General features: G+C 46.4%; 1 protein-coding gene across 1 annotated transcript; it reads right to left on the reverse strand.

The window, feature by feature from the left end:
• Positions 1–2: 2 nt before the first annotated feature.
• Positions 3–28,000, reverse strand: vat1 (vesicle amine transport 1). The gene is made up of 6 exons (XM_013136041.4): positions 27,105–28,000; positions 21,806–22,013; positions 10,629–10,799; positions 9,429–9,518; positions 7,486–7,727; positions 3–5,607 (listed from the first exon to the last, which is right to left on the reverse strand). Exons 1-6 carry the CDS (start codon positions 27,519–27,521, stop codon positions 5,326–5,328), a joined length of 1,410 nt encoding a protein of 469 aa, XP_012991495.2. The 5' UTR covers positions 27,522–28,000; the 3' UTR covers positions 3–5,325.

Raw genomic sequence — 28,000 nt, forward strand, 5'->3', positions numbered from 1 at the left:
TGTTGTTTTTGTTATGCTTTTTTATTAGTCCTGGAAAACATGTAAGGCATATGGTAACATTACACACTGAAGCGTTACAACCTCTGGGTCCTGGCATTGTGGAGCTCTGGGTCCTGGCACGGCGGACCTGTGCAGCCCGGGCACGGCGGACCAGAGAGCACCATGCACGTACTGGTCACCCAGAGTCAAGCACAGAAGCAACGTCAATTCAAAGGGTTTAAAAAACAAAGTGGGAAAACAACACCACACATGTTAGGAGAGAGGGGAAGGATAACCGAGCAGACAAATCAACCGGCAGGTAACTGTAGCTAGGACAGCGGCCATCCGCATTCAACCATTTCTGGAGACCAAGCTGTCTGGAAGGAAAGTGAGAAGGACCATTTTTTTTTTTTTTTACTTTCTTTTTTTACTTGTGTACTTGCTTTCCCAGAGGTTGGTTAATGTGTGTCTCATTATGAGGTTGACCTGATCATGACAGATGGTGGAAGGGTAGGTGCAGTGATTTGGAGAATAGTGAGGGGAGGTCTTCGCACAGAGCCTTCATGACCACTGAACTCTGGAAGGAACAGTCACCTATGATGGTGTACACACACGGATCCTAGAGCACTGTGCATGCTGGGATATCAAGCCTGGCCCACTGCACCAACAAACAGCATCTCTGTAGAGTTGGAAAATGTCAGTTGGCACTTAGCAACAGTTAAGTGATTGCTAGAGGTAGAGCCAGAGACAGACAAGTTATCGTTTTGGGAAGGGTGTGTGGAGGACGACTGCACTGCTCTGGATGTGGCAAAAGCCACACTGTCTGAGGTTATCTAACTAGGTATACACGCCATCAAACATATTTAAAAGGGTGGAAATATAGAAAGTGTGTACGTGCGTGAGCACGTGTGATCAAGACATTGAACAAATAAACTCCTGAGCAGATGCAAAGGTAGTCATATGTAATTGAGAGCTAAGCTGGAAAGACCTGTGAGAAACAGTGTGAGATATTACGGCCGCCAGTCAACGGACGTTACATTTCTTAACTCCCATTAACAATCAGTACATTATCTAGCACAGTATCGATGAGCACCGTCAGGTTTTCAATGCATAAAATGCCCTCGTTTTTCACAAGGAGCATCTCTCGTTGTTTAAGAGCGCTTGCATAAGAATGTGTCTGGCTGGAAAAGCATTCCCAAGCTGAAACACTATACAGCCTCCCCAAAGTGGAAAAACAGTCACTAGGGGTAGGATGAGGAGCGGGTTTAGGGCTTGAAAGTCTTCCACCCAGTTACACCCCAGGCCCAGCCACTCAACACCTACGCCGTCTAACCTACATTTGGTTCAACCAAACAGGGAGGGAGAAACACTGAATCAAATGACATAATCTCCGAACCACACGCCATTGGACGTATGTAGTTTGATTCCAGATGTGAGGGTGATCTGTGTGAATGGAATGATGAGCGTGTGTGGAGAGGCCGGGGAGAGGGCAGGGCTTTGGCTGGCTGATCATTGACTAGAGCCAAGGAGCTCTTCAGGTGCAACAGAGTGAGGACGTATTGGACCTGGGATCAGCTTTAGGACGGATATGTTGCATCTGGGACAGGCCCGGCTTTAGCTGAAATCAGTCTTGGAGATGGAATTCCAGCTGTGCCATAAAGCCTAGCTATGTCATCCCCTACACAGCTGTCTGTGCCGACACATCTGCTACCACTCTCTCCCTATACTGAAATCAGGCTGAGGAGAAACGGGAAACAGGACTATGATGTTCACAAAACTAAACTCGAAAGAGGAGATACTCCATGTTTAATCTGCTATTATGACAGTATCCATTTTATCTTGTTTATTCTAAGAGGTTATATAGTGTGCTGTGCTCTTCGCCGAGACAGAGTCCTCAAGATTACATATGGTGTGGTTGTAAATGCCTATCCACTGACTTGGGCTCAGTTTGTTGTAGGGGGATATCTACATCCTGATGACTATGTAAACATTTCACTGATCAGAGATCAGCACAGTAAAGAGTTGAGATATGGAGCGAGGTGCCTAAATGTCAAGTGCACGCACACACGCGCTTGGACTGAGGCATAGTGAACGAGAGCAAGACACCAACCAATCAGAAACAACAAGAATCTTCAGTTAACTGTAGCAAAATTCTATCAGAACCAATAAGAATTTGGGACAGAAGTCTCACCCAGTAACAACTTTTTTGTGTTTTTCCTTTTTCTACAAGGTCATAGGAAAAGTATTCAGAAACAGATTTTTTTTTGTCTTCTATATTTCATTAAATGCACCATTGTAGTCAAGGCATTGAAGGAAGAGTACATACAGTTTGGCACAAGTAGGCAGGGCTGACAGAGGCTCATCACATTGAACATTCAAATATTTAAGCAGGTCCCCACATAGAGTATGAACTTTGAACTTTAAACCCCTTGAAGAAAATAAAATAAAAAAAAAGATCAAATAAACAAAAACAAATATAAGTAAAACATCCTTTTACTGAAGCATTTGTTTCTCACATGGCACTCGGAATAAGAAGCACTGTCCACTGGTTTACAGGAGGCCAACTCATCAGAACAGAACACCAACCATAGCCTGTCAACAGTCACTACCCATTACTCCGGATCCGGTCCCATACCCCTGCTCCGGGTTTTCAATTTCACAGCCCTGTGTGGATGAATGATTGGATTTAAGCTGCCACCCAGCAGGAGTTCACCTTGCCTGGGCTAAGCTGGCAGAGGAAGCGATGTATGTATACAAATATAAACATACAAGTGTGTGTGTTTGGTGTGTCACTTCCAGTCTGTTTCCACAGACAATTTGAAATCCTGGAGCAGACTCAGAGCCAGTGGGACTGGAGGGGTAATGGGCTGGGGTCTCGTTTTAAATCCTGACAACCGGAGGACACTTCATTCACACACACACAAACACGCACAGACACACAAACACACACACACACACGAGAGGCCACTCATGCAAACACAGCTTCTTTACAAAGTCACTGAGCCCCTCATCAAACTTATGATTTACTTACGGGCAGGCGGACAGACGGGTGGGCGGACAGGCAGGTTGTGAAGTGTATGGACTGTTAGAGGATAGTGATGTGCGTGCGTGTGCGCGGGGGGGGGGGGGGGGGGTAATGCTGTGCATAACAGATGGTGTTTTTGTTCTAAGTTCATTACTGACTTCTGATAAGAGCAGATAGGATTAATTTAATACATTTAAGGAGGTCCAAAACACCCTGCTTCATGTATTTTTTTTTTTTAAATTGAAATGTAATCCCCTAAAACCCAACTTTCGAAACCAGTGTCGCTCTACTCAATGATTCCCACTAGGGGCAGCAGTGCCTTTATATGGGGCAGACCAACTATCGATGGTAGACTAGTCCCCAACAGTCCCCAAAAAGACTATGGGATTTAAATGTAATTACTGAAGACAGATTCTACTGCTCACAGATGTTCAGCAGCCTACAGCTTGAAAACCTGGTTTCACTACACAGCTCCATAATACTGCTCCCTCATTCCAGGTATATGAGAGGGAGGGAGAGAAACAGGGCCATCTGATGAGCATGACGCCTGTTGCCATGCCGACCGTAGGGAGAAAGACAGACACAGAAAGAGAGAAAGACAAGAGGTAAGAAGTGATAACAGCAAGAGTTTTTCCCTCTTAAGCCCCCTTGGTCCTGTGAAGATAGGTGTCAGGGGAGAAACAGGGCGTAAACCCAGGAAACATTCACCTCTTTATCATACTCAGTTCAAATGTCTTAGTCTCTTCACAACACTGCCTCTTTGACCACATCATTCTGTGTATTTGTGTACTTGTGCACGTTTTGAAGAGAAAGCACTCTCTCCTAATTGGCACTATGCACTGCTTGCCAATAGTTGGTTCATTAGAACTCAGGTGATTATACAGAAAACCAAGCCCTGATTTATCTCTAAATCGTGCATTACTTCTCCGGCTTCCTCAGTCAGAAACTGTGGGCCAGTCTCTATTGGGTCACCTCCGGGATTATGGGATATGTAGTGTCTGCGGACTACGCATGGAGAGAAATTGCAGCATGTAATATAATGTTAATATAATGTTTCACAGAAAGAAAATAACATGTACTTACTCATTTTGTGTGGGGACAGTAGGGCCCTTGTAAAAGTACTCCTCTCCAAAAAATATTCTTATTTTTAGCTCAGATGACATATGTATTCATTAGGGTTTAAAGGGAAATTTCACTTATTTGCCAACTTAATTGTTTCCTGAAGGGAGTTTAATGGACAAGGTTATTCTAATCAGTGATTCAGTTGCCTTTACAAACTTTCATTAAACAAATTCTTTAAGTACATCAAGTTGATTTTAGGTGATTTGGAGATAAAATATTATAATTTAAAATCACACCATGATTGAATCCGGATATTTAGCTAGCATCGGCTATAGTTAGCTACATTTTGTAATGGTTGTTTAAAGCAAACAAAGTCATAGATTACAGTTTCTCTCAGCCCATCATGTTGCTTCAGAGAGAGGAATAATCTATTTTAAAACACTGAATCTAGTTGAAAACAGTGAAATTCCCCTTTAATGTATCATATGTCAGAGGAGGCTGGTGAGGGGAGGACGACTCCGTAATGCCTGGAAGGAGTGAATGGAATCAAGGCCGTCCTCCCCAACATAGGTGCACCAGCCTGGTCTGGGTGTCTGTGTGGACTGTCGGGCGGAAGAGTGGGAGGGATGAGGGGGTGCAGATGGGCAAACCTAGCACGGCAGAAGTCGAGATTGAGAGGGGAGAGAGAAGGGGGGCATGGGAGCAGCGTCAGTTGAAGTGGGTCTATCACCAGGCAACAGCGAGACACCCTGGTGCCTGGACGCTACACCCTGTCCGCCCCCGGTTGATCTCCGGTCTCTCTCTGGAGCCCAAATGGGCAACCCCCCCAATGTGTTCTGCTGCCATCCAAGTGAAAGGAGAACATATCGTAGTGGTTACATTCCCATTGTGTTGAGGTGAGGCCAGGGGCTGCTTTAACAGCTCGGATGTCATTAAGGTGCATGGGGGATGAAGGGGGTGGGAAGGGGATTCCAAAATACAGTGACTCATGCCAGAGATGTTGTGGGGGGGGGGGGCTGTCCCAGGCCAGAATATTTGCTGTCAGAGTAGACTGGGTGGACAGATTATTGTAGGGACCGAGTACTGCGCAATGACACTAAAGCACCCCCCCCCCACCCCACACTCCCCTGACCAGTCACATCCGCATCATGTTCCCTCCCCCTTTCACCCCACCCAAAATAAACCCCTGCTCCCATGACAACCCCATGGCCTGTCTGCCTATCCATCCATCCACTCATTCATCCATCCATCCATCCCTCTCACTTCTCCTCCTTTGGCTCCTCCTTCTCCTCTTCCTTCTTCACCTCTTTTTTCTCCTCCTCTTTTTTCTCCTCCTTCTTAGGTTCTTCCTTCTTCTTGTCGTCTTTCTTCTCCTCCTTCTTGGAGTCGTCCTTTTTCTTGTCGTCTTTCTTCTTGTCGTCCTTTTTCTTGTCTTCTTTCTTCGGCTCCTCTTTCTTCTCCTCCTCGGGCATGGGTTCAGTGATAAGGATCACCTTGCCAATGTTGTTCCTCTCCTGCATTCTCCGCATGGCATCTCCGACCTAGACAGACAGAGATGGTTGACAATGGTTGATATGGGCGGGGACAGAACCCAACCCTACCCCTACACAGGCATCATAAATTGCCTTTCACTTGCCATAAACTACAAGCACATATCAGCATGTGGGAGATGCTATATGCTTTAGTAGGAGGATATATAAATAAACTCGACCAGGATAGAGGAGAGAGGAACATGGAGGTAGTGTAAATGTGAGCATAAGTTGGCTTAAGATGGAAGAAAATCTAAATAGAGAGTGAGAAGGCACTTGAAATGACAATTTAACATTCTCAGTACTGCCAAAACAAAGTTAAAGTAATACTATGGCCACTCCAATATCTGGAAAGTGTCTCATTCAGAGGTGGACTACATGTTTTGACCGTGTCACATTAGCAACAGACTAACTAGTTCCCAGGTGCCAGCCACAGCATCAGGCCCCAGCATGCCCCAGGGTTGTGACAGCCACAGTTAAACGTCTGATCGACTCCCTGGTTCTTTCCTGTCCTGCCTGTCAATTATAATGACAAAGGGGCGGGTCCTACAAAGGACAGATCCAGTCCAATGAGCACTCTGCTCTGCTTAACGCCCCCCCCCCCCCGCCACACACACACACCCCACACACACAATGCAGGCAGAAGACCTAACTACAAATGCCACGGCAACAGAGGGCCATCACCTAGCAACGGAAAGCCTAGTGGAAGCCTGGCCCTGACGACTGAGTCCAACGCACATGGTGAGGGGGGAGTTAGAGGAGGAGCTACAAGCGCTCAAATGTAGGAGGAGGGGGAGGAAGAGCGAGAGGAGGAAGAAGAGGGAGAGGAGAACAATAAGTAGAAAATGGAGGAGGAGGAGGGTAGAGGGTCAAGGACGTGGGGGATTTCTGAGTGTAGCTTGTGTGACAAAACACAACGAGGCCAATTACTGAAGCAGCACTGGAACTGTTCTATTCAGCACTGGATCCAGCCTTTTCTCACTCCCTCTCTGCTGCACGTTCCCTCAGCCTCGCTGTTAGTGTTCGCACAGTAACAGGCTCCCCGCCGCTCTAAAAGCGTCAATAACCACAACAGAAAGCTGTGCGTTTCTGTGTGAGTGCGTGTGCGTGCTTCAGAGCTGATGTGCTCTACATAATAAATCTATAACACACTGCTCTGTCCTACAGGCTGGTTAACATGATCACTGACCATGGAGGGGTTTGGGGAAAGGGTGTGGCATCTGGTGGGTTTTGGTAAGGGTGCAGCGTCTGGTGGGGAGGGTGGGAGCGATGGGTGGAGCTAGTGTAAGGCGGCTGGCATGGCATTAGCTCGTGGCGTCTCCATTTGAAAGGGGTTCATTAAGTGAGACATTCCCTCAGCCACTTTAAGAGGTGCTGTGACATCTATTAAGTCCACTACTTCCGTTCCTTATCTACCCCTGAACTTTGCCCGCCTCATTCCACCATCTATTCGGATCCATTCTCTTCAGTCACCCAGTCTTTCTAGTGCTCATTCTCACACACACAGCCCCTCCCAAATAACTGTCTCAGGCAGAACCAGGCTGGTCACCATGGCAACAGGAGAGAAAACGATCCACAGTGAGAAAGCGGGTGGGAGACAGACAGGGAGACCGACTAACCACTGACGTGTCCTGGAATTAACCAATGAACATATCACCCCTATTTTTCCCTCCCCCTACAATCTCTTTCTTACAATCTGACTCTCTTTCATTCAATGATCTGCTGGGAGCGAATCCTTAACACAAAATGACACATGTCTTATTGCATCAAGCCCCACCCACCCAGGTGCAGGACCCCACCCACCCATCCACCCAGGCGCAGAACCCCACCCACCCATCCACCCAGGCGCAGAACCCCACCCACCCAGGACCAGAACCCCACCCAACCTACCTGTTCAAAGTGATAGGTGGAGTCGATGCGTGGTTTGATCTTGCCCTGCCTGTAGAGTTCCAGGATGGTGGCCATGGCCTTCTGGATGATCTCCACCTCCCCGTCCAGGTAGCCCAGGTGGAAGCCACACACAGACTTGTTGTTCTGGATCAGGCTGAGCGTGTGGATGGAGAACTGGTGGTACCAGGTCTTAGCCACGGCCAGGAGATTCTTCTTCTGCCCCGCCAGCATGTTAGCTGCACCTGGGAGGGTAGAAGGCCGAGTGAAGGCAGTGATCAGAGGCCTTAAAATAGTTTAAATGTGAGAGCATGTAGACAGCAGGGTTTCATCTTATTTAGGGTTGGTTATGGTCTGTGTAGAACGGATAGTACCTCAGTCCAGCTCATTTACTGTCACACTATCTGCCTCAACTCCCTCGCTGCTGTTTTCCAGATCTCCCTCGTATATACCTCCTTTGACCAGAGGAGTTTAATTTTCAGTCCATTTCACTATCAGTGCCATTTTCCTGAATGTCAGTTTCGCCAGTAGGGTTTTATTCATTCTGCCAAACAAAATGTCCTGGGTTTCTATTGGACACATTCAAGTAGGTGCCTCTCGTGTTTGTTCGGTTGGACAACAACTCTGTATAAGAGCATCTGCTAAATAACGGAGATGTAAATGTACAATGTTGTGTTTGGATAAAAATGACACCACATAGCCCACATTCTGCGCCCCCCCCTCCACTCCCCTCTTCCTCTTTTCATCAGTTCTGTTTCTCTTCGTTCCAGTTCTCTCTCTCCATTCTCATTCTGCCTTGGTTTATGCTCTCAGCCTCATTCCCCATTGTCTCTAGGGTCTCTGTCCTGGTCTCCTCTCATGTCCCCACTTCTCTCACAATCTCTGTTCTCATAACCCCCTCTGCCCTGCTCTCTCTCCTGTGAAGGGACACACAAAGCGGGCTCAGAGTGGAGAGGAGAGGGACCCAGTCTGCTACATTCAGACACATTCCAGGTTCCGTGTGGATAGAACGTCCATTGTTCTGCCATGCATACTTCTGATAAGCTGGAAGAAGTGCAGCAGTGAGGTGGTGGTGGGGTGGGGGGGGGAGCACCATGCTGCGTTACTTGGGTGCTCTGTTTTTGCAACATGTAAGAAGGCAATGCCCTGTTCTCCAGGCATGCCTCGCCAGCCCACTGTCCCATGTGGCCATTGCATATTAGCATCAGCACAGAGAGACCGCTGAGACCTTCCCACAGAGCGCGCACGCACGCACGGGTCTCTCGCCTCTCAATTTTGTGGTCCAATTCACACTTATGGCTGTGCCTCAACTCTGCAACGCTTGGCAGGCTTGATAGGGTCGGAGGGTGAGGCGTGTCCTCTGAAACACATCTCTGGGTTGCCAGAGCGCGACAAGGCAAGGCCAGCCCTGTCCAGCACAGACCTCGGATGGTGCCTAGCCAATTTGCACCCTCACGTTTGAGGCCCCAGGGCATCGTTGATATGCTGCGACCAGGATTCTCACTCCTGCAGTGGTTTTAGTTTGATCCCGCTGTCCGACAGTGAGTAATGCAGTTCATATTCATTGTGTTTCTCAAATAAGTTTTAGGTGTAGGCGCAACGAATAATGCATTTCCTACATAAGTGTAGGTCTGTAAAGCCACAAGTATCAATGTCCAGCCTAAACAATGGAACAGTACAGGCAAACCAGAATGTCCAGAAAGAAACCCACTGTTTTTTCAACCCAGTGCATGCAACCCAGGAGTTGGGTAATCGAAACACCACAGCACTTGGTTTTTCTGACAGACTAAGACCCACCAGCCTCTTTAGGGCAGCGCCTGGGCCCAGGATTTGACAATTAATTTCATACAACATTTTGGGCACCCCTGTCATTTGCACAGGCACGCGTCATGAGACTGTGAAATGAGGCAAAAGAACGAAGGTGGTTTTTGGCCTTCCAGTCTCACCGTAGGTGATGAGCTTTCCCATGGGCTTCAGCAGGTTGTAAGCCTTCTGGGTGTCCGAGCCCCCGAGGGGATCCAGCACAATGTCCAGTCCTGAGGAAGATGACAGAGGAGTCAGTAAATGATCAAGGCTGCCTAGTTGGTGAGTGTAATTCAACATCCCAGAATGCCTCTGGTGGGGTGTATTTAAGCAAATTGGCCATTTATATATGCCAAATGACTGCCGGGACATAGAGAACATTGGAATTCTACTCATTTTAATGTAACAGATGAGTAATAAACACTTCCGCCATCGTCTGTCGGAAGAACAACCGCTCCCTTCTAGATCCACTTAACAGTTTCATTAACAAACGGTAGCTTGGGCTAGACACTGTAGCCTCGTCCAGATCCTTTACAACAAAAAACATCTCTATCATTTAAATGTTTCTAATAAAACAAGAGCAGGGAACATGGGGCTCTTTACAGCAGGGCCATCAGTCGATGGGCACTAGGATTCAGATGGCATTCAGTAAGACCCTGACCTAACGGAGCCACAGACACACTGACTGGCTGACTGACTGACTACAGACAGCAAGACAGACTGACATGCTTCATGTCGATTCCTGCCTCCAATTAGACATGTTCTTCTGTCCAAAATGTCAGCCGTCACCCCCCCCCCCCCACCCCCCACAGCAGAAACCGGCTCCCCAATCAGCCCCTGGCATCCAATCCTCCCAACACCAGTGACAAGAGAGTAAAGACAAGAATTCCGGGATGCGATTAAATGAAGGTTTTCAGAAAGAGGAAGAGACCTAAGCACCCAGGCCCCCCAGGGGATACGCTTAATCCTCACGCTTCGCAAATGACTCACAACCTCCTCAAATCACTGGAAGTGGAAAAGCACTTTGTCTGGTGCCTGCACAGACCGAAAGCCACATCGTGCTTCCCTGGGCTTGGAGGTGTGACACAGCAGGCAGAAAATATCACTTCATTATCCGCAAATAGAAGACAAAGCTACTCTTCACAAACACCGGAACTAGTACTTGGTCTTTATGGATAAACCGTTCGGTGACTTGGCCGTCTCTGTGTACTCCCCCAGTTGTGTGGACGCGGTCTGGAACTGCGGGCTCCTGTCGAAAGCCGTGCCATGCCGAAGAGAACAGCCGGTCATTGGAACTGCACCCAGGGCTGGGAGACCGGTCAGATGACTGCCTGACCACTCACCTTTGGGGCTGATCTTGCGGACCTCCTCCACGTAGTCTCGTGTACGATAGTCGATGCAGTGCGTGACCCCGCCCTGGCTAATTGTCTCGTGCTTACTGGCTGACGCCGTCCCAAACACGGTCACATCTTTCACCGTCTGACACAGCTGTGTCGCTGCAATGCCCACACCACCTGGAGGAGGAGAGAAGATGGAGACAGAAAGGAGGGGAGGTGGAGGTGAAAACCAAGGCGTTGGTTAACTTGGCATTCTTTATTTTTCCAGATGTTTCTATGAGGGGGACTAGGCGGAATGCTCACCAATCCATTCTTCCAATCATCAATAAACATTACCTCAGAGACACTCACTTAGGGTGACTGCAACAAATAAATGTAACTCGGCTGATTTGAACACGCCCTGAGACATCCATACATCCAATTATTTACATTGAATCCATTCCAGGGAAATGAGATAGTGTTGTTTACTGTGACTGGCCAGCCAGTGTGGGGCTCAAGGGTAAGTTGAGAGTATTCAATACAATCACATTAACTCCCGCCCGGAGACAAAAAAACATCCACACAAACATCCACAGAATGGAGAGAGTGGTCATTGTCCTTCAGATAACATTGTCTGTGGTTAGCTTCATGGAAGATGACCAGACTAAGAATCGGTTTTAACTATGTCAGAAATGGGTGGCAAAAGGTCAATAAACAAAACAAAAACCGGTTGTTGATGAATGTGCGAGTTAAAACAAAACCTGTGTAATAAATATTTGCCTCTAAAAGGTCAAGATAAAAAAATACCTTGAATGTCTCAAAGGGGAATTTATGTGAGAGCAGTACTTTCTGTAGGTGTAATTTACATTTTTGGGGATAGTAGTATTGTGTGTGGGTCCGTCCGTCCCAACGTTTATCAGCCAGGTTTGCGAGGTACTGACAGCTTACTGCTAAGTGGAAGGCCAGAGAGAGGGCGAACCAGGGAAGCTGACTGGATGGAGGATGTGAACTGAAGGCTTCCCATAAAGGTCAGTCATGCCTGACCAAGTAAAGGCCAGATCCTATCGAAGGCCAACAGAGCAGAGCAAACAGATCTCCCACATCACGGCCATTTCCATTGGAACAGATGCTGGCATAATCAGCCTGCACCGACCGACTGTGCCCCTCACTTGCAACATGTCGGCTGACGTTTTGTAGCGGTCACTGTGAGACACATGCTTCCCTCTCACTGTAACCAAGGCTGTCAACAAGAAGACGGCATGCATCCCCAATAGACATTGTTAAAAATATATACACATACAAAATGTATTAAAGATTTCACCACACACACAAGCAGTGGTGTTACTACTGAATTGCTGTGCCACTGAGTCAGTCTGCCTTTTGACAGCTAACACCATCTCTCCCTGTCTCACGGTCCTCTGAGGCAAACCAAGTTTGCGTTGCCAGGGAAACTCAAGCCAAATTGGCGGCGGTGACTGAGCAAAGTAGCCATTTTGTCTCACTGACTGTTCTTCCTCCAGGCCTTGGGGAGACATTTGGTGGCAGTCAGAAGCTCATCTGGGGGGGTAATATGACTGATCATACAGGAACACCCAACCAATAACCACTTACCTACAGCCAGCTGAGAGATGCAGGGTGTGTGTGTTTGTGTGTGTGTCAAGAGTGACAGAGGTGAGAAATAGCTTGCCCTGAACAATGCTCACAAATGACTATGATGTTCTCAACCACTAATGTGGTTTGTTTGAAGCCCGTTGTTTGAGGCAAATTCCCTGACCCGTCCGTCTCCGTCCATGACCGGCTGGAGCCTCCCGAGAACCAGGGCCAGGCAGCTACTCTTGTGACTGATCCCCGTCACAAGACCCAGGCTGGCCTAGCAAAGAGCCCTATGCCCCTCCACTACCTCCCTTACATGGAGGTAGGAGGGAGACCGGAATTGCCTGGATGGAAAGTCTCTTCATATCTGCTAATCAAATATGTGCTCAGTTTAAACTGTTAACCCGTTCATTAAAAATTGTTTTGCTGCCCATTGCACTTTTGGTATTCCTCAATAATTTCCTATTGCCTTATCTTCCATGCTAAAGCTCCCTTCTCCACCGGTCTCCCCCCCAAATAAAAAGCTGCATGAAAATGTTTTATAATAATAAAAAAATAATCTCAGGCTTTTCCTAAAACATTAAAAAAAAAAATCAAATTAAGTCCAAATTAATCCTCACCAAGATATTGTACAAGTTATTAAAACAATGTGTTGGAGACAGTCAACTAATAGGACAAGAAACATGCAGCTTAGCGGTGAATCAAAGCAGCATGAACAAACAAGAATGGACAGTAAACTGTGTACTTTGACCGGGCATAAATAATTTCTACAGTTGGGCTTCTCAGTAGCCAACATTTATCCATTTGAGCTTTAATGATGCCATCCAAAGTCAAATCCAATACTGTCCCCACGCAATTCGGGTCTGAAGGTTAAAACGAGTACCCTGAGGTGGTGAGGGCAATTCACACCCTTTTAGAACTTGGCAAAATGTATATATTTTTCCCAGGTTTTGAACCTGCAAATGAACAAATATTTAAAACCTTGGTTATGGAGTTACTTTTGTATCAATAAGAACAAACAAAAGTATTAGTATTGCAAACAAAATAATATTGAAAGCAAAACATCAACTAAAAAGTATCGACATCAAAAATATATTGCAAATTAAATCTTTTGAAATGCGAAAACAAATTAATTGAAAATGCATTAGAATTCTTTGAGAGGGAATATTCTCTTTATAACGCTATTGGGTGAAAACAAATGTTTTTGGCTGCATCTTTGGTTGCGTTACCCTGGATTTTGCTCTCGTTTGAGGTTTCGTTTTTTTTACACAAATTTCACGCTGGGCGGATTTAAGAGAGGAAATGCATCCATTGGTTTTAGGGCTGGGCAACATCAACAGCTCCAGTCCGTTTACGTTGTATACTTGCAACATTAATAGGTAGACAAGATATCGTGCATGGAACGGTGTTTGATTGGACGCACGTGAAATAAGTGCAACGGTATGTTGACTAAACAACCTAGCGCGGATATATTTGCCTAATAATTGTTTATATGTGAGCATTTTCTCATTTCGGATAGGAAAAGGTTCAATAGTTAATAGCTAGCCAACCAGCCCAATGGCACTGGCTAGCTGAGCAAGCTACCTTTAGAACAAGGAGGACACCAGGAAGAAGCTATGGTAAATTGTTTTGTGCCACAGTTGGAACAGTTAAATAAAAAGCTATTTAGGGTTCTGTTTTCTGTCGGTTTAGGAGGTCCAGATGATCTAAACAGGTGGCTGGAGTGGAGGAGAGTAGTGACAGGCAGCAGTGGAAGTAATGTTCACATACCACATGTATCATCTGTTATAGATAAACTCAGTGAGGATGAGATACAAGTGCCCTAGATATTCCTTATTAGTTAAGCCTACTATTACCTGGATAGGTAGAAAGTGGAGGTGCCAGAGTCATTATGGATTCTGTATAGTTTATCACAGGAAGCACAATATTAAGTAATATTAATGTGTTCGTTGTGTCCCAATTCTTCCCCCTTTTTCCTAAACAAACTGTACTTGTACACTTCCTTGCATTCATTTTGCATTATAATAGGAAGTCCCTCCGGTCATTGCTTAAACATTATTATTGTGGAAGCCAATTTGGACACTTTGTAGCCTTTTTATTGAACACAAGAACTGTTATCAGTAGGAAAGTCTCAATCATAGATCTCCAGGTAAACTGTAGGAATAACCTTGTGTGTGAATGTAACATTAATAATGAGTTTGAGTGTAACATTTGAAGTGCTTTATTAGTGGATTAATTTGTCATGGCAACCGATCTGCACACCTAACCATTACACTTATTTCAAGACTCAATATGCCCATGTTTTGGAAGCCGTTTTACCACAGATTTACTTGGTGAATGCTGTCTGATGTGTCTCTTAAAATTGTATCAGTTAAATTAACGCATACTGGCCATACTGCATAGCTATGTTTACATTAGGATTTTGGGTTAGATCTGTTCCACAGCAAACTAGCAAAATTATCACACACTCATTTTTTTGTATCAGCTTTCTAGCCAGTTTCATCTTAGCCTGATAGATATCTAACATAAGTGCACAAGATGATTGTACAGTGAATATAAATCAACACATCTTATATGGAATTTGATAAAGCAACTTCATAGTATGCATAGAGTAACAAATAAAGTAGCAATTTGTATCAGAAAGCACAATTGGGTGTATATTTTTTTACTCGCAGAAACCCAAATTAAGTTAAATACACAATAGCATGTCTACTTGTATATAGCATGTAACAAGCCTACAGTGTAAACGTTAGTGTTTTTCAACCCTGCATGTTTGAAATCTCTCCCTGCTCTGTCACACCTGATTCAAATGATCAGCTCATTATCAAGTCCTTGATGAGCTACATCAGTTATGTTTGGGCAGAGAGATCCAAAACATGCAGGGCCTCGAGGAGTAGGGTTGAAAAACACTGGTGTAAACAAAGTGGAGCTGTTGATGTTGCCCAGTCTGGTTGACCAATGGGGAGGCATTCCCTCTCTTAAACCCGCCCACCATGAAATTTGGGTCAAAAACTCACATCTGCAAAAAAAGTAATCAAGAGCAAAATCCAGGGTCACATAACTAAAGATAGAAAAAACTGCAGCCAAAGACAATTTAACGCAAATGCATTATCAAGAAAAAATATTTCCTCAAAGAATTATTTGCATTAATTTTTAATTAGTTTTATTTGTAATATATATATTTTGATCAATACTTTAGTTGATGTTTTGCCTCAATATTAATTATTTTGTTTGCAATACTAATACCTTTGTTTCCATAAAAACAAACAAAAGTAACTCCATACTACCTGGTTACATTAATTTACTATAACTGTTCCATGATGACTTATGTTAGAAACAAGCTTTCAAAACAAAAAACCTGTGAAAGATGTTATGGAAGCATATGGTGCATATTTATTAGCAGTGTCTCTATGGAATTCTGAGGTGGAGCTATTGCCTTCTACATTTGGTGAAACAATGTATATACACTTCATATGAAAATGACTGCCATTTTTCATTAGTTATTCACTTCAACCAAGGAAGATTTGAGATAAGCACTAGTTAACTTCTGTTCATTCTTATGGGTTTGTTAAGCAAAGGAGCAGTCAACGGTAAAATATTTCTGTGTTGATTGAATTCCCAAGTACACAAGTTCACAATTGAATTCATCATCCTCATTTGAAAACAGCAACAGTTTCATTGAAAAATACTCTGGTTTGATATTGGAGCAATTTGGCAGGTAAGTGTCCATTCTTCACTGAAATTGAAAACTGCATTCTCTTGATTGCAAACAATTCTCTATTCAATGCACAGAGAAATTGTAAAAAAAATAAATAAGAGGCCTTGTTGATTTGATCAGTATAACCAGATCAAAATTGTATTGAATTGATTATGTACCCTAACCCAATGTATTTGTTTTATTGAATTTGTTGGGTAGGGCCTATGGATTCACTGCCATGTTCTGGCCTGACAACTATCAGCAAAAAATAAATGAAGTATCCCTAGGCCAAATCTAGTTGCCGACCCCTGACCTGACCACTAACTAATTGCCTGGGCAAATAAGGCAATTTAAGCAAATTCCTGCACCTAATTCCAATAGTTCTGCTCGGGATTAGATTGAATTCTCTTGTCTATTGACCAGTGTGTGTAGGAAGGAAGAGCGCAGTGGACACGGACACACACAGCCTTCCAAAGTGAAGAGGAATCTTGTCCAAAACACTGTGGAATTCACTTTGCTTTTCAGTCCACTATAATTTGCTTCCACACCCATAGTTCAACATGAGGGGAGGGTGGGACCGTTTCTGAGATTTCACAAAAGGGAAGGAGGACACTCCAAGCTCCCACTAGCATACACAGGCCCACCGCGGTACTGGGTCCTTCTCAATCCTGCATGAGGCTTTCCACAGATGGTCCCTCTACATGCTCAGCAATCGGCTGCTTCCTCAGAGAGCTTCTCCACATTTCTCCCACGGAGATGCTAATCCACTTTGTAATGTGCCTCTCGTGACACTGGCGCTGAAAAGGCTGTGATTTTTGGTGTGTTGCCTGACACTAACCCATTGGAGAGGTGTGGTTCCTTCATGTCAGCGCTTCCATCCAGGTCTCTAGAACCAGACCATAGGGAGAAGTGGTGGATGGTCTTTAAGGGAAACCGTATGGCCAAGTAAAATGCTCAAAATGCAAATGTCACCTGGCAAAAGTTGCAAGGGTTCGGTTTTAATAAAGAACCCCTTTGGGCAACTTCGATAACGGAAGATAAATTACAAAGAATGTTCCCATCAAAGAGGATACAACACAAAGTCACAAGTAAGTCATGCCCCGATTCAAAACTGCCAAAGACTCTGCAGCAGTTTAATGGAAGGTAGTTGATGCAAATGAGCCACATATTAAAAATACCCCTCTGTTTACAGAGCCTTGCGACCATAGTCTCTGGTAGGGGTGGGGTTATGAAGAATACATGCAGTCTTCCAGGCCTGAGAATCTTGGTGTTTCCAGGATTAAGGCTTTCCCATCACACAAGGGGCCTGTGGAGTCTGTGGCTGAATGGAATGAAACCCTCATACCAAGAATCCAGCCACACCAACGGGTTGGGGAATAAGACCAACAAGCTGTATGACAGTTGATCCGCTTTTATCTCCAGGGCTCGTCTCCTGGCTCTGTTTAGTGTCAAATTGGACATATTACATATATGGCTGAGTGAGCATGACAAGCCAATGAGCTGTGGTTTCTGGGAATTACGGTGAGCCACTAAATGGAGATGGCTTCACAGGATTCAAAGTACCTTCAAAGATTTTTGCCATCAATCTACACACAATACCCCATAAGGACAGATTTTCTTGTTGCAATTTCTCCTATTTTACTGAAAATAAAAACCTGAAAACTCATGTACATAAGTATTCAGACCCTGTATACAGTACTTTGTGGAAGTGCTTTTGGAAACGATCAGCGTTGAGACTCGATGGCTATGCCTCCACCAGCTGTGGGTCTCGATGGCTATGCCTCCACCAGCTGTGGGTCTCGATGGCTATGCCTCCACCAGCTGTGGGTCTCGATGGCTATGCCTCCACCAGCTGTGGGTCTCGATGGCTATGCCTCCACCAGCTGTGGGTCTCGATGGCTATGCCTCCACCAGCTGTGGGTCTCGATGGCTATGCCTCCACCAGCATTGCACCTCTGGATTTGGGCAGTTCTCACACTCATCTCTACAGATCTTCTAAAACTCTGTCAGACTGAACTGTGATCTTCGGTCTCCCCACAGATGTTTGGGTTACTCAAGAACATTCACAGACCAATCAGTGGAATTTCCCTCACGGGGGACTGCAGTCAAGTTCTAGAAACATCTCCAGGGTGAACCCTGGCCCCCTAACCACTAATCCAATGACCACATGTCAAAAGATGCATCTGAGCTCAAATGGGAGTGTCATCACTAATCTGAATCCTTGTGTATGCCATATTACAGTTTTTCATTTTCAATAAATTAACATGTCTTTTTCATTTTCAATTTACACTTCTTTAAGTATTGTGTAGATTGATGGTGGAGAAAATACCTCAAATCTACATCTCTAAATCTGGACTGCAGTAATCTGGATGAGGTTTTTAACAGATTCTAGTAAGGTAGACTCCTCCATGTAGCACGTATGGGAAGCACAGTTTTAGTTACTGGGTGAGTGAATTGGAAAACATCCTGTGCCCCTGTGAATGAGGCAGACCCTGTGATTTCCTGAGTGAGAATTTACACAATGCTCACACACAGCCAGAGACAGCCAGCGACAGACAGACAGCCAGCCTGCCAGAGACAACTAGAGACAGCCAGCATGCACAAACAAACACAATCGTAACAAACTCACTCAAAACAAAAACACCAAATCAAATGTAGGACAGACACCTGTGTCCGTGCGCACGTGTGCTTGAATGGGGTCATGTGGCAACGGTCGAGTTCGATAGCAAATTCTGATTGGAGGTTCAAGAGTGGGGGGAGGGGGGGGGTAGGAGACACTGCATGCCCTGGTTTTCCTGTTCTCTCAGTGCAGCTGATCTGCCTCTGGTTGGTGGGGGGGGGGGGCACAGCCAGGACTCTACAACAGTCAGGCGTGGTTAGCGTTCCCCGGGGCATGGCAGGACAGACAACCTGCCACAGCCTCGCAGAGGTGGTTGTACTTCACGTTTAGGACAAATGATTCCGCTCCTCCCTCTCGTACTCTAAGAGTTGACGCATGGCCCGAGTGTCCCCAGCTAACTCAACAGAGGCCCAGGCCACAGTGACTGAGGGCAATTGTATATATAAACTGCATATAAAAAACGACATATGCAGGCGTGGTGGAATGCGGAGCTGACCCATGAGCACAGGATACAGTTCATAGAAAGGCCGCAGGAAACGGCTCGTCTGGGCACAGTGGAGCACTCCCCCCCACCCCCCCCCCAACCGATACAAATGTCACCGCACTCCATCCCCTGCCTGTCCCTTCAAAAAAAGACAAAGGGGAAAACATACGCACGCACCTCCATGATGATGTGTCGAACGCAGATACGCCAAGAGTGTGACCTTTGGGGGGCGGCGGGGGCTGTAGGATGCAGATGTGCGAGCCCAGCGGAGAGAGGGGGCGGGTCGGGAGGGAAACAACACGCCATTGTTTGGAGAGGGGACGACGAGAAGCCCTCACAAGAGACCAGCAAAAAAGGGGCAGCCTAGGAAGGCTCAGTGTCAAACGCAGCAGTGACCCATCTGGAGAACCCGTCTCTCCACACAAGTCTCCCTCAGTCGCTGAACTGTTTAGACTCTTCTAGAGGTGCGTTTGAGGTTTCCCCTTTATCACAGGGAAGGCCTGGGTAACAGCCTCAAAATGGGCTAAAAGATTGACAATTTTGCTTGAGAGAAAACTGGTCCCTGCTGATGTGGGTCATGTGCGAGAGGGAGCGCACAGCAGGCAGTGAGCTAGACACCTTTCCTGCTTGCCACTGTGGCGGGGTCCTCAGTGGCAAGCAGCCATCTAACAGCACACCCATAAGAGCCGGAAGGGCCTCCTAGGGCTGATGCGGATACAGAAGATTTCCCATCAAACAACTGACAGTTATAGATCCGCTGATATTAATGATGCTGATTACATCTGGCAAAGTCCTGCCATTAGACAGAGTAGCATTGTTCCCACACTGCCCAGGCCAAAATGTAACTAAAAGCTGTCTGGCTGGTTGGTGTGTAGTACTGTAGGATAGATGTGTGATAGATCTGTATTAGGCAGTTGGGATTTCTCATCTCGGCAGTGCAAGTGACACTGACACAACCAGACTAATAGAACTGCATGGACGGAAGGACAGTTTATACTCTGACACTGGAGCCTAAAGCCAGACATGGACGGCCAGACAGCACTGCCATCACCGCCGGACGAGGTAGAATGACGCCAAACCAGCCACCTAACGGTGTTAGCTATGCACCAAACAGTTGGATGTGTCCTCCGGCCACAGGACAAAGCACACGCAGTTCTCCTTTATTCATAATTCATTCAGAACCAGCACAAACAACACGCATTTCAACTGGGTTCTCTCATGGGTGTGAACGTGGGTAGTAAAATAAAAAATGTGCAACCAGTGGAGAAAAAAATAAAAACAGTGCAGCTGGTGAACCTCTGATCACAGCCTAACCCACAAACCGAAACAATAAGTGGCCTTCGCACATAATGCAGAAATGCAAACATGCAGGGACCCAGTGTGGAAGTGTCGATCATCATGCATTTCAGCAATACAGAGGGAAAAACTTTGCCGCAGGCAAAGGGGCTGTTAGGCAAATGTTTCTATCACAACTGTAATCCTCTGTTCACATCCTTCTGTCCGGACAGAGCGCTACAGAGCCAAGGGCTGGCTGGCATCATGCCATGAGAAACCAGAGGCCTACCCTTTCAGATCCCATACAGAACATGACTACTGGCTCTGTCAAAAGTAGGGCACTGTGAAGGGAAGGAGGTGGTGGTTTGGAAACATCCCCAGGACTACACTCCCTCAGTCTGCTGAACCCCTGTCCGACACAGATCTAATCCCCACGGTCCGAGTCAATGACTGACGACAGCTCAATAGGAGCGATGAAAATGAACACCTGTGAATTCCACCGCGGCCTCTCGTTGAGCGGTTACAGTCACTGGCCTCTCCTCACTCTGAAACACGTGTGTATAACAGTTTTCACCCTAATTAATAATTAATCACATATTGGCTGTGTTTCCATGTCAGGGGGCCAACAGTTGCGCTGACTTTCCCGCGGTCCTAAGAATGACAAGGTTCCTCCCTGACACACAGATTGCTTAGCAGTGTTCCTTATCTCCACCCACACTACAGCCCCCCCCCCCCCCCCCCCAGCAATAAAATACCCCTGTTTCCCGAAACACTCGTATTACATCGTTTCTGTCGACATAGAATGTACACAGAACACAGGCATGTACGCACATTTTGACCAGCTGTCCTCGTCCTTGAAATGCAACCGTCCAAGGCGCTCGCTTTCTCACGTTTATAAGAAACTTAAGGCAAAACCTCATCACACTCAGCCAGGTGCAACTCCCCAACAACTCTCCCTCCACTCCCAAACTGTGCACTCAGAACCCCAACACCAGGTGCTTCTTCCCAACCTCAACTCTCACCACAGACTAGCTCTAGTCAGCATTGAGAGGAACTGGATCTACAACATTTAGACAGGGACTCTACAATACTACTCCTTGCAACTAACGCAGTTACCAAACAACTCTTACGGTCACCTGGGATACTCACCAACGGTCCTAATTCATTTAGAAAACACAATGCAACAGTGAACAGACTGACAAACCCACCGAGGCATTTCCTTGTTCCTTATTCACAGGACAGAGAGCTGCTGCTCCGGATCATTTTAGACTCATATCTGCACCAAAGCACTGAAAATCTATCACCACATACTCCTGGAAAATGTACGGCATTAACCCTAGTGGAAGCCTTTGTAGATGGGGTTACTTTAAAAACGGGTGGCCTATTAGGCCTATGTTAATTAGGAAAGGAATTTTTAAGTCATAGGTTAAATTAAAGTAACACTGTCTCATTATCCTAGGGTTAACAACATTATAAATACCAGTCTTCTGTCCCGTCCCTTCGTAATCAAAGCGGACACAGTGCCGGTCTCCTACCTGCAGCGGAGTGGATTAGGACACTCTGGTTGGGCCTCAGGTTGCCGAAGTCGAACAGCATCATGTAGGCTGTGATGTAGTTGACGGGCAGAGCGGCAGCCTCCTCGAAGGTCATGCCCTCCGGGATGAGGAAGGTGTGGGTCGCCGGCACCACGGCCACGTCCTGCCACATCCCACATCGATTCAGCACCAGCACCTTGTCCCCCACCTGCATGGACAGGAAGTGACATCGGAGGGAGACCGTTTATTCCAGAGTTGTGTTGCCCGGCAACAGCACCCTGCTCCCTGGTAGTGCACTAGTTTGGACCCTAGCACCTCTGGTTGAGGGAGTATGGTGCCGTTTGGGACAGCCATTGTTTAACTGCAGACTACGGTTCACAGGTTACACAATTGGACATGTTTATGCAAAACGAGGGATCGGCTGTTGTGGTTTGACTCGGGGGGTGGGGGTTTACAATGCAAATGTTCCCAACATAAATTGACAATGGCAGTCTGGTCCCTCTCCATGTCACTCTATTGGCTACCGCTCCATCTGGGTCTTATCAAAGAGGCAGGATCCTCAGGCTCTCTCCTGTCCTTCCGTGGTATCCCCCACACCCCAGTACTGACCAATCAGGGAGGGACATGTCGGGGACACAGGAAACTGAGCCCAGCACTGCATTCTAATCCTCTTCCTGTTTGTTCCCCTCCCCCCACTCTTTGTTGCTTCCTCTTCAGTATCTCTTCCAATGGTCTCTCCATGTCCCTGTACAGTATCTCCCTCCCTGGTCTCTCCATGTCCCTGCATCTCCCTCCCCTGTGTGGAGTGGCCCGTTCCCCACTTTCTCATCAGTGAGACAGGACAATGGGTCCCATCTTCTCCCCTGGCCGCTCTCCACTCATCACTGGCCCTGCCAGATTCTTCCCCATGGCTGAGCACAAGACAAGCGCTCTCCTCCTGGGAACAAACCCCCCCCCCCCCCCGCCCGCCCCACACACACACACACACACGCCTAATCACCCTCCTCCTGCCCACCGGGGCCTCTAATGGTCTGAAGGGAGATGTGCCTCGCTGTCTGTCCGTCCACTCTAATTAGAGAGATCTCCCTCTCCATGGCCCGTCTCAAGCTGATGCCCCCCCCCCCCCCCCCCCCCCTCTTACATTGACTTTCAGTTTTCACTCATTTTGTGCAGGACATTTTAAATACACAGACTTTTACAGTGCAAGGAGGGGCCATGGTACTACATGGTATTTTTGCCATCAATGGTTCTCCTTTTTAATTCTGTCAATTTGTCTAAACCGTTCTACTGTCAATCACGGTTTGATTTGTTACCATTATGCATCTTGTTTTCCACAATTTAATATTAACTATGCACATGACCAGCCAGTACAGTTACTACATCTGTTAAGATCACTGCAAATATTCCCCATCTACATGGTTGTGGGTGCATTTCATCGTTCAAACCAATTCCTACCATTTCGTTCCACACCTCCCAGGTTCTAGAACAGTCAATCAACAGATGGTCCAAGGTTTCATCTCGGCCACATCCTAACATGGGGCATATCTTAGTCGTTACATAACAGTGCCAACTAACTACTGTCCTGACTCCTTTTTCCCCCTCTCCCTCAATTTCCCTGTTCTCCCTCTGTGTCCTGCCCCCCCCCTCCCACCTCCCCCCTCCCACCTCCCCCCCACCTCCCTGTGTGTACTGAAACTCATTGGCCCCTCAGTCATTTAATTGGAGCTCCAGTGTCAGGCAGGCAGGATCAATAGGCGGAGGCGTTCGAGCCGAGCAGGAAACACATTGATGACTCAACCATCGCATTCAACTACCATCGGCAAGTACTGAACCCACGCAAGACATGCGAGGGTGTCTCACTCACTCAAGGCCAAACACGGCCTCCTTTCAAATGGTCTATCACAGCACCCCCCCACCCCCCCCCCCAGCCACCACCGCCACACAGAGAGAATAAGGAGGGCTACTCACAGGACCTTGTGGTCTGCTGTTGTACACCAACAGGCTTCAGAAAGGGGTGATTCAGGTTTGGGGTATGTGGGCAACTAGTCAGAGGTTGTGGTTTGAGTGTCTCAGCGAAACAATACTCCCCCCCACCACCACCACCAACCCCCCCCCCACCCCGTTGGATGGCTTGAGGATTCCGATCTCAGTAAAACGTGGCCCATCATTGGCCAGATGGAGGAGAAGCAGTGAACCCAGTAGAGCGCTAGGGCTTTCGTTGAGGCCAGATTAGATTTGAAGTCAAGGGTCAGTGTGTTGGTCACAGTGCGTTGTGTCACCTGTGTTCGTCCTCGAACGTGCAAACTGTGTGAGGAGTAGACCGTGATCCACGGAGACTTGCGTCGTTCCGTTCCAGGTTCCTGGCCTCGCCCTGCCCAGGGATGGAACCAACCTCACGCATTACCCATAATCTGTGATTTCTACCAGTGCAGCAGTTACCATGACTACAATAGAAAATCTTGCTACTTGTGAATGTTTTGAAGTATAATACCTATAGCTCACAGTAATAGTTGTTACAGGAATATTGCAACTACAATTTCTCCATTAGAATAATTTTTTTCTCTTCCAGGAACTGACGAAAGCACACAAAAACACACATACTAGGAACAGATAGGAACCAAGAAACAACAACTCAAATATGATGTCGGTCTCCAACTTCCCTGGCGTCTTGCTCCTCTCCTGGTTGTTTATGGCCCACTGTCAAGTCAGACTGCAAAACGCATGCTGCGAGTCCGCCGAGAAGAGGACTAGAGGGATGGAGAGCGAGCGAGGGAGGGACGGAGGAAATACCAGACTGACAATGTGGGCCGGAGGGAGATAATTGAAAACATATGGGGCCGATACACCAGCGCTTATACCCTTGAAAGAGGAAACGGGTTCAGTGAAAAAGTGATCATGTTTACTGTCCGTCAAAGGCACTGCACTGTAATTTGGGCCATTTCCCCATTTATGTCACTTTCCCCTTTCTGTGCTTTGCAAGCCAGGACAGTGATGGGTGATGTCACTGTAGTATTAACCCACTTTCAGTCAATGTCAGTGACGTATGTGCACGCGTGTGAGAGATTGAAAAAGACCCAATGAGGAAGCCCCCCCCGCCCCCAAAAAAAAGTATTCTACACAGGTCAGCACATTCTCCATAAGGTCCCCTCCTGCCAACATGCAGATCTCAATCCATTAGGAACACCAGCTCTGTATTTAGGGAGTTGCACTTACCCAGGCTTAGCATGAGGAGTGTGTGTGTTTGTCTCTGTGACATTTCAATCCAATCTGCATGACTGAGAAAGCATAGCAGTATACAGGGAAGTATCTATTAGCCCACAGGTCATGTCACATTATGCGGTCTATCTATTAGCCTATTAAGTTTTGTCACGTGGTCTAGGCCTATTACAGAACCAATAACCCTGCACTATAGGCCCTCTGTCCTACATGCTCGTTCCATTCCTACAGAGCTTCAGCTCCAGTCCAAATGTCAGGACCACTCCCTTCTGAGACAGAGGTGCAGTCCTATTAGGGACCATCCCAAACGGCACCCTGTTCGCCTAAGAGCATTACTTCTGGCCCGGGCTGGGTCTGGCACCTCTCCTGCCTTGGTGGCTCTTGCTGACAGAGTCCAAATGCAATCTTGGCAAAGATGCAGAGTATTTTTATTTTAATTAGTCTAGACCTTGGTCAGTTTGTCTCCATGACCATGGGTTTTGCAATGTAGGCTGAGCTTAATCAACTGTCTAATAGCATTAACAGTATTCCATCAGAAAATATTATTGGTGTCATGTCAGTTAAGATAAATTATTAATGATTTTTGCCTAATGGACATCAAACCCTTAAATTATCTCAGAACAGGTGTTTGAACACAGTTTAAGATAATAGGCATGAATAGTTAGTCTAAAATAAGAAATGTAAAAATAAAAAAATCTAACAAGGATTAGGCAGAATATGCTGTAAACTCCATTGAAACGGGCAGGTTAGAGTTGCCATGCCATCAGTAACTGGCAGTCAGACATGACTCATCACTGTATCAAAAGGAGGGAACATGCCATTTTCAATTAATAAGCGAAATTGCTATCATGCGATTAGTAACGCTTACACAGCAACTGACTTACCTGAACAGATAAAATAAATTTGCCAAATAACGTTATTCATTTAAAAATATTCGTAGTATGGAAACATAAACCCCACCGCCCCCTAGAAAGATACGTTGCCTTGTGCGTTGTATATGCATATTATGTATTCATGGAAAATGTAACAATTGAGTGTTTGTTGGTTTGTGACTTTCCCCGAAAAAAAAAGACATGTCCGTTTACATTTTCGTCTTCTGAATCGCGCCTCGCCCTTTCCGTTCGATTCGTGCGTGCGCCACTGCTCCTCTCTGTAACAAAGGCAACCGTGACTGTCACTACTGCGTGGCGTCGCAGTCGCCGCCCCCCCCCATACACACCTTCCTCCCATCTCCTTACCCGGCGAAGTGCGGATTTTATTGTATTTAAAACAAAATAATGTGTACTTATCTGGACATTTCTATAAAATACAGAGATAACTTTATAATCTCCAAATCCACACGACAGCGCTAGACTCTTTTCATCGGGTTAGCGGTCTGGCAAATAACGCGCCACCCAACTTGGAGCTGTCAATCTCCTGTGAGCAAAGAAACGCATTTTGATTGTCCGTAGACGAGGGGCGCTGGCTTCATTGAACTCACTGCCAATTAGATAATTGTGTCCTCATCTGGAAATATCAACAAGTAAAAGAAATATGCAATGCTCGACTTGTAACTTTCCACTCAGAAGACTGAGCAAGTAGCCTAGACTGTGCTGCCCTCAAATTTACGCACGAATGACGGGGCTGGCAATAACTATACTCAGTAGAGAATTATAGGTTATATATTGTTGTGGGCCGTCATTTTTCCAGCTCTATGGTCATTCTAAAAAACGATTAGCAAATCTTATCAAATCATATAAGTCAAATTAATGCTCTTTGAGGCTTGAAGTGACGTTGAAAATGTGAAAACGTGAAGAAAAGGAATTGTCAGTTCAAATCAATATCGAAGCCTGACACGCCCTAATCTAACAGTGGGCCTAGCAGCCCGATAGATATATACCCAAATATCTCTACAAATTAGCTCACCGAATGTAGCCCATTTATTTTGTATCAAAACAGACTAGTCTACAACATAATTGCCATGGAAATTGTCAAATTCTGTAAAATGTTCGTTTACAATCCGGGGTAAAGCATTTCAAAGACAGCGTTTAGGAGACAGGTGTAGTGAGAGATGGATAGAGGGAAGACGATGCGATGGGCTTACTTTTCTATCAGTCACCTCCTCTCCTACAGCCTCGATCTCTCCGGAGCATTCCATCCCCGGCGTGACTGGCGGGGACGGGAGCCGATCGTACAGACCCTGCCGGGCCAGCAGGTCGGCAAAGTTGAGCCCGCATGCCTTGACCCGCACCATGACTTCCCCGGCCTTGAGTGTCGGCTTCCCCTTCTTCACCTGCAGTTTCACCTTATCATAGCCCCCGTAGCCGGAGAGGACCAGGGAGCGGTAGGTGAACTGATCTTCCTCTGGGACTTTCTCAGTCGTCGCCGATGTGGCTGCCGCCTCGGCGGCTTTGGCTGGTGACTCCGGCTTGGACTCAGCTTTCGGTTCCTCACTGGGTTTGGTCTCTTGCTTTGTTTCCTCTGCGTTTTGCTGCTGAGCAGGTGCGTCCTCGCCAGACATTGTGAATTGTATTAGTGGACAGTGACAAGTCGTGAAATTAAATGTTCAACCTTTTTTGTGTTCCCTCTAGCCTTAAAGAGCTTTGTCGTAACGAAGCGTTAGTAAGTCGGATCAGAATTGGTCAGGAGATAAAATAGAAATTGAGAACCAAATGTTCAGCTTTTTCAGCAGCCTCGCGTAAGGACAGACTAGAGTCAAAGAGAGCTTCAGCTGAGAGCGCAAGCTACCTCGCAACGACTACAGTGGTGAGAGGTTGTCAATTCCTCGCTGAGACTGAGTGGGACGAGAATAAGGCGAGCTATAAAACCCGGAGTACAGACTTACTAAGGAGGAGGAATGACAAGTGGAATTTATAGACCTACACGTTTTCAAAAGTTAGCGATCTAGGTTTCGCCTATTGGACAGAATTATGCAGGCTATATAGAAATAGAACGAATAGACGAACGAATCGTTGACTGTAACGGGGCTCCCTTTCAAAT

Source organism: Esox lucius, chromosome 11, assembly GCF_011004845.1.
Source record: "Esox lucius isolate fEsoLuc1 chromosome 11, fEsoLuc1.pri, whole genome shotgun sequence".
Classification (NCBI taxonomy): domain Eukaryota; kingdom Metazoa; phylum Chordata; class Actinopteri; order Esociformes; family Esocidae; genus Esox; species Esox lucius.